At 41.7% G+C, this 14170-nt stretch overlaps 1 protein-coding gene across 4 annotated transcripts in view; it reads right to left on the bottom strand.

Moving 5' to 3' along the window:
• MAGI2 (membrane associated guanylate kinase, WW and PDZ domain containing 2) overlaps positions 1-14170 on the bottom strand; it is a 1383262-nt gene that overhangs the window by 304304 nt on the left and 1064788 nt on the right. For 3 of the 4 annotated variants that reach the window (XM_046021618.1, XM_046021620.1, XM_046021621.1), the window contains exons 8-9: positions 7498-7619; positions 5169-5351 (exon numbers count right to left, since the gene is read on the bottom strand). In XM_046021618.1, coding sequence (XP_045877574.1) covers positions 5169-5351; positions 7498-7619 — 305 coding nt within the window. Of the gene's footprint in view, positions 1-5168; positions 5352-7032; positions 7162-7497; positions 7620-14170 lie in introns of all 4 variants that reach the window. The other variant, XM_046021617.1, reaches the window with a different exon arrangement.

Below are 14170 nucleotides of genomic sequence, written 5' to 3'. Positions count from 1 at the left end.
GGTAAATATCATTTACTGGAACACAGCCACACTGATTTATTTATGTGGTGTCTAAGGCTGCTTTCATGACAACAGGGTTAAACAGTGTGACAGAGACCACCTGGCCCACGAGGCCTGAAATATTTACTATTTGCACCTTTACAGAAAGCATTTGCTGATTGCTGTTCTAGTGTGTTCTTGGCGGGGGTGGGGAGGGTAGCATGACAAAGGCCAAGAAGGGCTCTTAGTTGAAGGGCTTTTAGTTGCTCTGCAGAATCCCAGGAAGGTTTGATATAAGTATATAATCCTCCCGGAGGCACTGCTTGCAAAATTCCCACCACCTACCCAAAGTCAAAAACTGAGGGTGTCTCCAAAAACAAAAAAAAAAAGGTCCCCATTTGACAGATGTTCATATTCTGTCCCTGGCTAAGAACATTAGGGAAATTTTTCAGTTTCACTTTTAAATATGGACAGTTGAGGATCATAACACATGCAAGGACTGCACTTCAGTAAAATGAGCGTCTACAAAAAAGAGGTGTGGAGGGGTGCCTGGGTGACTCAGTTGGTTAAGTGCCTGCCTTCACCTCAGGTCATGATCTCAGGGGGGGATCGAGCCCCGCATGGGGCTTCCTACTCAACAGGAAGCCTGCCTCTCCCTCTTCTACTTCCTCTGCTTGTATTCCCTTTCTTGCTCTCTCTCTAACAAATAAATAAATAAAATCTTAAAAAAAAAAAGAGAGAGAGAGAGAGAGAGATGGATGTGGATAATGATGGACTCTGCTAGGGAGAGACATGATGAAACATCCCCAAGGGTCAGAGGAACACTTAGCCTCAGACAGAAACAGGAGGACAAAAGATGTGTAGAAAAAAGAAGACCCACCAGAGGACCCAATACGCTTTGGGAGGAAAAACAAATAATTATTTTAAGAAAGATACTGCAAGACAGAGAGAAAGACAAAGTAAAACCCCACAAAGCTGTTTAAGGGGGGAAAAGGTATGAATGGTACATCACTGGGATCAGTGAACAAATGTATAAAGCCATGTTAATGCAAAAACTATACAAATATTACTGAAATTAGTTGTACAATTCTATTGGGAAAATGTGGGAAGGCAGATGGGAGACAAGAGAGCTAATTCTTCATTTCTTTCTAAGAGGAAGTAAATATAGGTCATGTCTAAATCTGTTAAATCAAGACAACAGTACAAACACATTAATTGAAGGTGTGAAGGTATTTATCATCTCTAAGAATGCAAACTGATTGAGTGCCTCTGGGACAGGGGCCTGGGTGGGGGGTGGAGCAGGACAAAAGATACTTTATGCATTACAAATATTTTGATGTGATTTTTTTTTTCACATGCATGTGTTGATTTGACAATTTTTAGAAGCATATAAATGCACATGCCCAAAACCCCTTCTAGAAATTGGATATCACTAGGTGCAGGGACACAGGAATCTGCATTTTTTAAAAAGCTCCCCAGGTGATTCTGAGAAAATTAATCTTATGCCTCTACTTCCAGAAACACAAAGAACGAGTTAGCAACCAGCAAAAGGGCAGTAACGGTGATCTGCTGAAATGGAGAAATGCCGGGAGCCAGAGAATGTCAAGATGCTAGTCTCCCAGTTTCTTGCCTTTTACTAATAACGTGGATACGTTTTAGATGAGGGCAAATAAAATCTAATAGGTTGTGAATGACCTCATAATTCAACCCCTATCTACAGAAGAACTTCACAGATAGGCCAGCTTTCCTCCCTCTTATATTTGTTGAAAACCTCAAGCCTCGATTCAAAAATTAGCCTGGGGGAAAACATCATGTAACAAGAGAAGCTTTTTACCTGAAGGATGTTAGATAAATAACTCTCAGACTTTGTAGTTTCTCTGTAAGCCTTAGTATATCAATCTTGATTTTAAAAATAGTTTAAAGAATATGACCAGGATCTCTGGTGCCTACAAATGATTGCCAGGATGTGTAGAACACTTAACAATCAGAAGTCGGGTGGTTTCTGAGCACTATGATAATTTCTTCTAAAAAAGCTTCTTCTAGAACATTATAGAACCACTGGGGATTGGCTCAATTAGTTTTCAAAAAGCAGCCAGGGGCACAGTGTCCTCATTTTCCCCTGGTCTCTACCCCTTCCCATGAATCAGTGCTGACCAAGAAAGAAAGAATTCCCATGCTACCCTTGTTTTTATTGTGTAGGACCCTTGGTCAACTTTTCAGTAGAATGGATCTTTCTCTGTGTCCACACAAACTATTGACATTTCTTTGCTTACATTAGAGATAACCCAGAGCTAAAAAAAATGATTCAAGTATTTTCATGCTTATTTCAATGTCAAATGAGACCACTTATCATTTTTAAGATTTATTTATTTATTTGAGAGAGAGAGAGAGAGACAGACAGAGAGAACACAAGTGGTGGGAGGGGCTGAGGGAGAGAGAGAGAGAGAGAGAGAGAATCTCCAGCAGACACCTTTCTCATCCTGGAGCCTGACTCTGGCTGATCCCACAACCCCGAGAGACCACACACCTCATAAGTATTAATGATTTATCACTCTATCTGTAGTGTCTATTTAAAAAAAAAAAAAACAACACTTGAGGTTCATGTACAGATGAAGTCATTACAAAAAAGGAAGTTAATTTTGTTCCTAACATGTTTTTGTCTTTTTAATTTCCTCCAGAAATTGCAATGCTGGTTTGTTTTTGCTTTGATGGTAAATTATTTGGCCAATTAGCATTGGCCAGGCTATGCGGTAAAAGTGGAATTCAGCCAATTCAAATTTCATGTCTTAATTTCTAAGTGTATCCAATATCCATCCATCCATCCATCCATCCATTCATTTATCCATCCATCCATCCACCCAGCAAATACTTATAGAGCACTTGCTCTTTGCCTTACACTGTTTCAGGTTCTCGGCACAGACAAATCAAGAAAACATCAGCCATGGAGTAAAGCCCTATGCCTAATTGGTTGAAAGTTTATGTGAGAAATTTACATGAGAAAGATTTTATATGTAAGTATTCATGCACTTATGAAATCTATGTACAGACTATTCTTTGATGTTCCCTACATGTCGTAACAGTTCATCTTTACCAGTTATGATTGTCACTTTATTTGGTAGTTCATATAAATACCTACTGAAGTTGGAATATTGCCATAGGCTGTGATGGCATATAAATCTTTACCTAGGTATTCCCCACCACTGTGCCTTTGCATATGTTGTTTCCTCTTCCTGTGGCTTCCCTTCTTTGTCCACCTAGCTAACACCTATTCATCACTCAAGGCTCTGTCAGGCATCATCTTCTGTACGAGGCTCTCCCTAAGCATCTCCTAATGGATTCAATCTCCCCTTCCTCTGGCCTATTTCTGGACTTTGTACATATTTTTATGATTGCATTGATGTAAATATTCATTAACATGCTACTCATTATTTCTATAGTGTAAGCATCTTAACGACAGAAACATTTGTCTCTTCATTTTTGCCTCCCTAATGATTAGCAGAATGCCTGGGATACGGATATTCATGAAATATTAGCTCAATGAACTGAGCAGCCATTCCTATCGCTACTTGTGGAATATCACAGAAGTGTGTTTACATTTTATTTTAAATCACCTCATAATTAAAAATAACCATTTAAGTTTCCTGAGTATTTTATAAGCAGATTTCAAACTTTTGTGGTATTTTCCAATGAGAGAAATTATCACTTACATGGTTAGGAACACACTTTTCTTTTTAAACATTTCTGTTGCTTCCTCTTCCTACTGTCTTGATTTTGTGCCAACATCAGGGTTATTACAGATTCATCCTACTCATATTGTGTTACAACTACTTGTTCATCTATCGGAGGCCCTTCCTAGACATAAACTCCTCGAGAGCCAGGCCTTGTCCTATCCATCATTGTCGTTCTCGCGTTCGGCCACCCATGCGCCCCTAACTTAACTCTTACAGAAAATTATGTACAGATGATTTTTACAACAATAGTGTTTGAAAAGTGTGGTGGGTTAGTTTTAAAACTTCACTCGACTTTAAGGAGATGTAACAGCTATTAAATGGATTATTACTCACCAGTGAGAGGGAGTTAGTTACATATATATTCATTAGGTGCCTTGGAAAGCAGTTATTTCTTGAGGAACCATTTTCTAAATGGTAATATAACAATTCACAAATATATAGACCACATAGATGTGATAATGTTTCTTCAAAAGTAATTCTCTAATTTTTGTATCTACTAAGATGCATTAACGTTGGCAAGTTGGTATCACAAATTAAATCAACACTGTGAAAATGTGTAATGGGGATACGGTTCTTTGTAAGTTTGTAATACTTACTAACATATTTCAAAAACAACATTGTAAAATTCTTGAATCAGTATTTTAAAGACACAAGATCAAATTTTATTTTTCTTCTTCTTCTTCCTCCCCACCCCAGGTAAGGAAAATAGCATTTGTAAGTTATGGGATTAATCCAAGGACATGGGCCAGGAAGGATAATTTAAAATCAAACTGAAAAACCAGACTTAGTTCATTACTTTTTTCTCTACCTCTGTGGACCTTTCATTTTTTATGCATTTGTGCCTTTAACAATTTGCCTCCACATCTCCATATTAAATGAATTTTGATTATAATTTGATAGACATCCAAGTAACTGCATGTGAAAATTGATTCGTAAGAACTACAGAAAACAACCTTATATATTAAAACATTGATGGGGACATATATAGATGAACACCATCCAAAATTTTTTTCTTTGAGATGAGCATGCATATTTAAATATCTAACCTGGGCAATTCAGCATTGAGACTATCACAAGATTAATGCAGATTTTAAAATATCAATGGTTGAGTATCAGGTAGAATAGTATGAAATGTTAATCACGTCTCTAAGACGGAACTCTAAAAATAAATTAGAAAAGTGTCAATCTCAAGAGCCCATTAAATCCAGCAAATAGAAGGGGCAGTCTGAAAAATGAGACAAGAATTATATTTAGATCTATTTCCAAAATACTTCAATTTGGTACTCCTAAACTTAGGAGAAACATAATTTCTGGTTTCCCTAAAGTGAAGTGATCTTTGGCCTTCAAATTAAAATCACAGAAAGAAGCTCCTCCTATTTGCCTTGGTTGGAGGGGGAGCCCTGGGAGTGGGTGGGGGTAGAGGAGCAAAACAAATCTCTAAAGCAGTAAGGACCTTACCTGTTTCCATTTTCCCATCCTGCGCGGCAGGCCCATCTGGAATCACACTTTTCACCTGCAGAAACTCATCAGGCTCATCTCCACCAATGATGGTGAATCCAAAACCCATGTTGCTCTTTTTTAGGGTGGTGCTGAGGAATGTTCCCTTCAACTGGGATGCATCCCGGGTGAAGAGTGGTTTTTCTACATTGGCCAATATAAGTTAAAAAAGAAAAAGCATATTTAAGGCAAGTTCGTACACAGGGGAAAGCCAGCTTCTAAGCAGCCGTCCCAGGGGTAAGTGTGGGTGTCTCCTGTAGTAAAAGCAAGCAGGCTGTGAAGGCAGGAGCTGAATTTTTAGTACTTTCTTGCAAACACAGAGCAGTCCCAAGCATCCAGGAAAGGCGAAAAAGCTGCTTGGTTTGTAACTTTTCAGTCAAGTCAGTGTTTCCATTCACCAAAGCAGCCCTCCTTGGGCTTTTTTTTTTTTTTTTTTTTAAAGGGCCGAATCAGCAGGCCATCAAAGCCTATAGATAAAGAGGAGCCCAAATCATCCAGACGCATCTGGATGCACTCCTTTTTCTAAAGGAGTCCAAGCAGAATGTACCTGTCAGTGGTGGGTCCTGCCTAAAACTTTGAAGGGATTAAACTGGAAAACCAGAATGGACTGTTTAAGTTTTAAAAGAATAAGACCCATGGAACGCTACCATCGAATCAAATGTCTAAACTATTTAGAAGGAGTTACCTGGATGTGGGACTGGGCTAACTTTGTTTATATTGTGAGATGCTATAAAGATAACTAGATAAAGTTCTACTGCCCTGATGGTGTTTAGTATACTCTAAAATGTGAGCAAAAGACAAGCCAGTATTTCTATATATCATCATGAATGTAAAGGTAATGCATTTTGTAACAATATGTTGATACACTCAAATCATATACCTAAACACTCTGACCATAACGAGAACCCATTCATTTGGGTTTGACCACTAATTTGTTACATGATACGATTTTCCAGCTATGATCTGTAATAAACATATTCCTAAGCATATTACATGCTTTAAAAATAAAGTCATGGTGGGGCGCCTGGGTGGCTCAGTGGGTTAAGCCGCTGCCTTCGGCTCAGGTCATGATCTCAGGGTCCTGGGATCGAGTCCGGCATCGGGCTCTCTGCTCAGCAGCGAGCCTGCTTCCCTTCCTCTCTCTCTCTCTGCCTGCCTCTCTGTCTGCTTGTGATCTCTCTCTGTCAAGTAAATAAATAAAATCTTTAAAAAAAAAATAAAGTCATGGTAAGAAATAGAATATCTGCTTTAAACATTATTTCAGTCAAGTGTGTGTATACACACACACACACACAAAGTATATACATGTGCCTACATGCATACATTCAGTTATTGTATTTTCGGTGATATGATTTGATGTTTGTAATGTCAAACTGCAGACAGGAATTTAGCTAAGTATTTTAGTGCTTTTGCTGCTGTTATATTTTGGTTGATACATAACAGATATAATGAATCACCATACTGAAATTTTATTTCATGTATTCACATGTCCCACAGGCCTGCACTAAAAAAGACACATATATAAAATTATTCTCTATTTTATATTTAAGTTTACATTTTTTTCCATTAAAATGTAAATGAAAAATGCATTATGACCTTGCCATCTACGTTTCTTTGATGAACGTAACATTTTAGGAGCAGAGCAAAGTTACCGTGAGACCTTTACATTCATGGCATTTATGTTGTGGGGGTACGGAATTCGTGCTCTCATTTATGAGTAAGACCCCACCAGACGTGAACAGTTTGTGCAGCAACTCATCCCACTACGTGGCTCGAAGGTGTGGTCAAGGGCAGCAGGCAGCCCTCGACAGACAAACGGACATACCGAAGGGCCAGGGCCTCCTGGCGCGGTCGCGCAGATAGTAAGACAAGTCATTCACGCTGCGCGACCTCTCGGGGACCGTGAGGGGACGGGTGGATGTGGGCTTAGGTAATGTCCACCAGGAACCATCTACTGTCACAAAGGAGAACAATCCTTATTCTTGTGCGTGGTCTTTTGAGGACAAGTCTAGGGGTCTCTATGAATCTGCACTTTACGGTCCACTTTCCCGTCCCACTGTCAAAACCCACGAGTCTCCTCCTGGCACCCTGGGCACGTTCCTCGAAGGTACTGCCGGGAGGCTGTAAGGAACCTCGGGGCCCCGCAAACATCCAGCTAAAGCTAGGAGAGGGGTTTGGGGAAAACAAATCATCATCTGCAATGGTCCCAGCTAAAGGCAGATCTGGAAGAGCAGGCAGTTTGGTAGATCATTTTGCTCTTTGAAACATGGCAGGTGGACCTGGTACTTACCTCGGAAAGCCGGCGCCTGCAGGGGCTTTGTTCCAAGTTCCGTGTGGGGCATGTTATGCTGCTGTAGCTTCCTTTTTGCTTCCAGGACAGGGTTTTCAAACTGTGTTCTTCTATTTATGTGGCTGAGGAATAAAATTTCAAATTAGGCTAACAGTGGGGCAAAGTCATTTAAAAGAACATATGTAGAGCTCTACAGAGAGCAGGCGGTTAAGGGACACCTTATGTGATCCGTCAAGTGCCCCACCGGGCATGAGGTCAGGCCTCTGCTGGGGCTGGCCTGCATACAACGCACATTTCTGTGACGGGAGCAGAGTTCTCAATGCCTCCATCATATGTTATTGTATTTAAATTATGCATGACTCTGCCAAAAGAATTAGAATGTGCACTTGCTTTCTGGTCTCCTGTGTTATTTTGAGATGAGTTCGATGCATTAAAATAAATGGTCAGCAAATGAAATTTAAACCGAATGGTGTTGCGAAGAGTATCAGCTAAGCTTTGCAAAGTCCCCGTATCTAACAAGATAAGTTAAATCCACTGATGACTAGCAACCAGCATTCATACTTTGTAGAGTCAGACAGACCTGGATTGAAGGGCTGGGATAGAGAAGGACAGATTCCCAAGGATATCTGCACAAGTCATAGGATACCTGGGGGGGGGGGTGGTGGGGGGGGTGGATGCTCGTGTCAATCAAAAGGAGAGTATTCACAGTTGGCATAACGAGATGATAAACTCATGACAGCAGACTGCAAGTGTCTTGAAGCAGCTGCGGATCAGCTAACCCGAGGGCTAATAGTATAAGGATCCCTTATAGCCTCCTTACAGCCTAATGAATTCTTGTATGAAATTTAGAGCTCCTTGTCCTTGGAGAGGGTAGGAACTAAAAAAACGCTGCCTAGAGGCAGTGACACATAGCTCTTTCTCTAGGATATAAATGCCCCCGCGGGAGGGCTGACATACACATTGGTTTTTGCTCTTTGTACAAACAGAAATAGAATTATGGTAGGAAAGCCTGACGACCAAAGAGGAGTTAGAAGACGAATGAACAATTCTGGGTACTTAACTCTGTGCTAAGTACTGTGGATATATTTTCTCAATGTAGTTAAGCAACAGTCTTCAGCTGGAAACATTGCTATTTTAAAGGCAATGAGCCTGACACACAGGAGGTCTAAATCTCATGCCCAGTAAGTGGCAAGGCTGAGATCTGACCAAATGCAATTCTTATCCACACACCTTCTCTTTTTGATGTACGAGTTCTCACTGGCAAGTGCACATGTTTTTTTTTTTTAAGATTTTATTTGAGAGAGAGAGAAAGAGCGAGAGAGAACCAGCAGGAAGGTGAGGGGCAGAGGGAGAGGGCCGAGCAGACTCCCTGCTGAGTGGGGAGCCTGACGCCAGGCTTGATTCCAGGTCCCTGAGATCATGACATGAGCCGATGGCAGACACTTAACTAACTGAGGCACCCAAGGACCCCATCTGCACACATATTTAATGGGCACATACGTGCGCGCGCACACACACACACACACACAGAATCCTCTCATTATGTCTTCTAAAAGTACATATCAGAAAGAAAAGGAGGCAAAAGAAGCAAAGTCTCAACAACCAATTTTCTATTATAATAAATCAGATAATTCCTAGTGAGACAGAAAAGCAGTCTTCAGAAACATGATAAGATGATTGCCGTATTTAATCTCTTCCTCGTGGCGGGCAGGGTAGGGTAAGCCGCCTGCCACACAGGCTCTGGAGTCTACTGGCCCTGGATTCAAAATCTACCTCTACGACTTGCTTAACTGTGTGATTAAACCTTCATCTGTCATATGGACATACGACCGCCTTCCTTCGGGGGAGGTCATGAGGTTTGACGAAGCAGTGAATGCCGGCACAGGGGAGCAAACAGAGACAGTTCGGGAACTAGCAGCAGACACCTGCCACCAGCATCACCACATTCTCACCACCATCACTGTCTGCATTTTGAGTCCACAGGAGAGGCTTTGGCCAGGGGGTGGGGGCGGTTGGGGGGGGGGGGCGTTGAAGAGCGCCAGGCCCATTCTCTAACATCGCTTCTGGTGCCATGTAGGAAGAGGGTGCTTTACGGCAACCTCCTTTGGTATGGCAGTCTCCAGGATGGACTTCAAAGTAAATCTGTCTTGTGTAAAATTATTTCCCATTGGAAGTAAATACTATTGTCATGCTCTTACGCACCAAGGAGTCCCTGTGATCTGTAGCATGTAGTGAACGACGGCATGGGACCTTTCAAAACTCCTTCGCCTGGGAGGCTCTGACAGCCCCACCGGACTGCAGAAGGATCAGAGTTTGAGGCCTCTCTTGCCTTTTCTCTGCTTTCGTGTAACCCTCTTATTAAAATCCTTTGAAATCTTCCTATTACCTAAAGAAACATTATTCCTGACTTTGCCCTTCCTTATCTCTGCAGCTTCCCTTCAGCTGCATCACCACACGCCCCTCTTGGACACACTTGGAGCAACTCTCGCTGACAACACTGTGTCAATCCCCTTATCCTTCCACGAGAATTTCAGCATGCATCCCCTGAACTGCAGCCCTTGAAGCAAGACGACCTGGGTGTGAGGTGGCATCCTGGACAAATTACTCATTTCCGGAAGCATTGATATTCTCGTGCGGTACATGGGGATATTAATATCTGCTTATGGGGATTGCTGTGAGGACCAGAGAAAAAATGTTTGCAAAGCACAGGTACATAGGGAAGACCCCGCAATTGTAAGGTCCAGGGATTGTTTATTCTTCAAGGTCTAGCTCTTCTTTTTTACTGTTATTAACGAGGGCTGCTGACAGGGTCATTATGATGATGCTTTTCCCACCTGTGCTAGAGCTCCTTCCCTAGCCTCCCCTAGCAACACAGCCAGCCTGTGTCACACTCTTTCCCTTGGCTCTCGTAAAATCTTGAACAGACGTCTCTTGTCATAGTTTATTTATTTATTTATTTTCTTATAACCTGTCTCATCCCTGGGAGGATTTGCAGTACTTTTAAGGAACAAAAACAACAGAAAGTAAACAAAATCTGGATGACAGGAGTTGAATCTGGGTAGATCAACAGACAAAACTGATCATATAGGACCCTACTTGGTTGCTAGCGTTATGTTACGAATTAGCTTTGAGCTTTCAAGCCACTAATCAATGGGACAGAGAAACTGGTTATTTTCTTCAGAGTATTTAACGGAAACGCAAGTCATTCAGAGGACATAGTATTCCTGTTACTGAGTCTTATAAATATTTTTTCTCCAAGTCTTACATGGAGAGCTTTCCCTGATGTCGTTAGTATACAGTATCCTAAATGATAATTTCATAATAATGAATTTCACAAGCTATCATAACCTTATCATATTGTATTTTAATAGCTGACTTTCATGTGTATTCTATAGATTATGCACGCCTGTATACAGGTTCTATGTGTTCATCTTTGTATGATAAGCATTGGACACACTGAAAGATGATATTTTTGCTTGTTAAACAGCTAAATGATGAGTGTGTGTTTCAAGACTTGTTTACTAATACATGTTAGTAATTTTGAGCAACCGAGAAACAGCTTTAAGTATACCGAAAGATGTGCTCTCTTTATTTCCTGTCTCATTTCCATTCTCCTAGGTCACCGTTTATCACATGTGTAACTTCGTCTTCAGAAACATTCTGGCGGTTCCTTCAACCGCCATCTGCATGTTAATTATTTCCTTAGGAAAGTCAAAGCATAGCCACCTGCTTTACGGACACTATTTTGAAAATACACCATTCGTCACCCAAGTGAGTTTCTAGAGTGGACAGGGAATGAAAATACCAATGAGCTAGTCGGGCATGCTTGGGTGTGGCTTTAGTATCCTAAACTAATTGCTACAGAACACGCACATCGTCAGAAATGAAGACATTCATTTAAAATGTAAAATGCTCCCAAGCTTAAAAAGGCCTATCACAAAGAAATATGATTGTTGCTGAATAAGAAAGCCGTGTCTTCCTCGTGCTTCCAAAATGAATAGTTTTGAGTCCTTTTAGCAAGGATTTGGGGATCTTACAACGTGTACAAAGCATGTGAATGACAAATGCCGTCATCCTTCTCATTGTTTAGGCTCTGGGAGATAATTGCTGGCTAGTTCATCTAGCTTCCATATAAAACAGCACCTGGGGTGCCACCAAGAGTTCTTACCTTTTAATCATATCAGTCTACTGTCATATTTTACCAATCTTTAGGTGGTATGAGCTAAGAGGATATACGTCATATTCTGCAGTGGGTATATCATGACAACCCTGTTTCTCCTTCACAAAAAGGGAAGGACTACTGACGTGAGATGCCTCCATGTTGGAATGGCAAAGGGATGAGGATGTTCAAAGATGGGATTCCACTGCCTTCTCTCTTTGCTCTTGTGTTCACTCACGTGCAGCTTAACCTCCTCCTTTCACTATGGAATGGAAAGTTAAAATGAGTTCCTATATGGCAGGGCGTTGTAGTTCTGAATCAAGCCGAGGAGCCTAAAAACAAGCAAACCACAACAGCAAAACCAGAAAAGACTCAGGTCCACCCTAAATCAACAGAGCCATAATCTCAGAATGATGTACAGGCACTGGCGTTAAAAAAGCTTCCCAGGTAACACCAGTGTGCAATGAGGGTTGCGATCTCCTCCTGAGTTAGAAACTGAGAAGGTGCGCAAAGTAGTTTCTTGCCTGCTAAGATTTATGTGGAAGACTCTTTTTTTTTTTTTTTTTTTTGTATGTGGCCTTGGGGAGTGCTAGGAAATACTATTTTGGCTCCAGAAGAGAAGACTTCTAGTATTAGAAGATTCATAACATGCACAGAGGGGCAAAAAATATTTGCATCTGATCGAATGATATGCTGTCAAGAGGAGTCCCAGGTCAGGGTCCTGTTTGACTGCCGCCTTCTTCACCGAGGGAATGGAAGAATCAGGAGGCAAGCTGTACACCCTAAGCCCATCAGCATGCCCAGGGCAGGTCTGCTGGTCATCAAGGCCACCATCTGACCCCCAATGCCAGCATTCCCTCCTTATCATAGCCTCTCCCCACCCACCTGGCTTCTCCTGGGTTTTTGGAGAGGGGAACTTTTAGTGTACTGTCACAAATGGGGTCTTTTGTACTCCCTGGCTACTATTCCACCATCTTGATTTCAGTGAACACTTTAGAGACAGATCACTGGTTCGATGTGAGACAGAGAAGGGAGCAGCTTTCAAGTAGACATTGTGCCACAAGTGAAATATTTGCAAGGTTGTCAAGGTGGCTATAGTAATTACTCTACACACTAGGTGGCCAGTGCTCAAGAAATATTTACTGAGTAAGTGCATGGATGGGAGGCAGGCATCCACAAGAGGTGACAGATCTCACTGGTTTCCAGTTTAACGCTCCCATAAAATATATCTGTGACAGAACTCTATGTGAAGCTTAGGGCCAGCTTATGTGATATAACCACTTTGGGTGAAGACTCATGAAATCCTTCAAAACAGAGAATCTCCCAAGACATTCTTGTGAAAGGTGAAAATGTCAGCCTACTATGGTGAAGGAAGATTTGGAACTGAGACGCTGGTAAGTAGCAGCTGCTATCTTGGGTTACACTAGAAACGTGCTCACAAGGAAAAGCACGATGTGAGGGACAAAGTGAGGGAGCTCAGGGACGCAGCCAGTCACCGATGCGCATGGGAAAAATTGGCTTGGGATTTGGGGTTGTGGCTCAGTATATTATTTCTTCTATGTAAGCTCCTCTGGAGGCTTCCCAAAATCTATTTTACCTGGAACATTTTTTTTTAAAAAACAGTAATTCCTGTATGGAATCAGAGTATAAATTTACTGGTTGCTTGGAATTCCCTAGGTTTTCTGGGAGCCCACTTCTGATTCCCACACTTCTGGGTGGTCAGGAAAGCTGCATATCACTTCCTCACATCTGAACCCCTAGACTACAGCCTCACTGGCAAATACAAACACTATACCCACTCTGCGTATATTTGACTCAGTTTGAAACAAGCCTCGAGAAGATTCCATAAAGCTTTTTCTACTACCAGGTTTTAAGTAGTAAAAACTACTTCGTGCTTTGGAAACCAAGAGAGGATTATAACCCTACAGGGATCTCCTGGGGCCAACCTTCTTCTCCAAAGGTGGGGCAGTGTATCAAGAGCTTGGTCACAGTAGTCATGTTGCTGGGATTCGTCCAAGCCCCACTACATCCTAGGTATGTGACCTTGAGGACATCAATTACCCTTTTTGTGCTTCAGAATTTTTCTCTGTAAAGTTGGGATAAAAGTAATACCTGCCTCATAGAGTTGTGCATATTAAATGAATTTAAATGAAGAAATCACTTCAGACCGGTATCTGGATGGAAGTAGTCGATAAATGCTATCGTGATTCACCAAATATTTGTATGTCAAATACCCTGCTCGGCACTGTGGAAGAGGGTGTAGGGAGGGGCAAAGGTCAATCAAACACAAGTCTAGTAGGGAAGATAAAACAGAAACAGAATTAGAAAACAGGGGGGCGCCTGGGTGGCTCAGTGGGTTAAAGCCTCTGCCTTCAGCTCAGGTCAGGATCTCAGGGTCCTGGGATTGAGCCCCACGTCGGGCTCTCTGCTCAGCAGGGAGCCTGCTTCCCTTCCTCTCTCTCTGCCTGCCTCTCTGCCTACTTGTGATCTCTGTCTGTCAAATAAATAAATAAA

The sequence above is a fragment of the Meles meles genome, chromosome 10 (assembly GCF_922984935.1).
Source record: "Meles meles chromosome 10, mMelMel3.1 paternal haplotype, whole genome shotgun sequence".
Classification (NCBI taxonomy): Eukaryota; Metazoa; Chordata; class Mammalia; order Carnivora; family Mustelidae; genus Meles; species Meles meles.
Note: the sequence above shows the minus strand (reverse complement) of the source record. Positions and strands in the feature narration are given on the sequence as shown.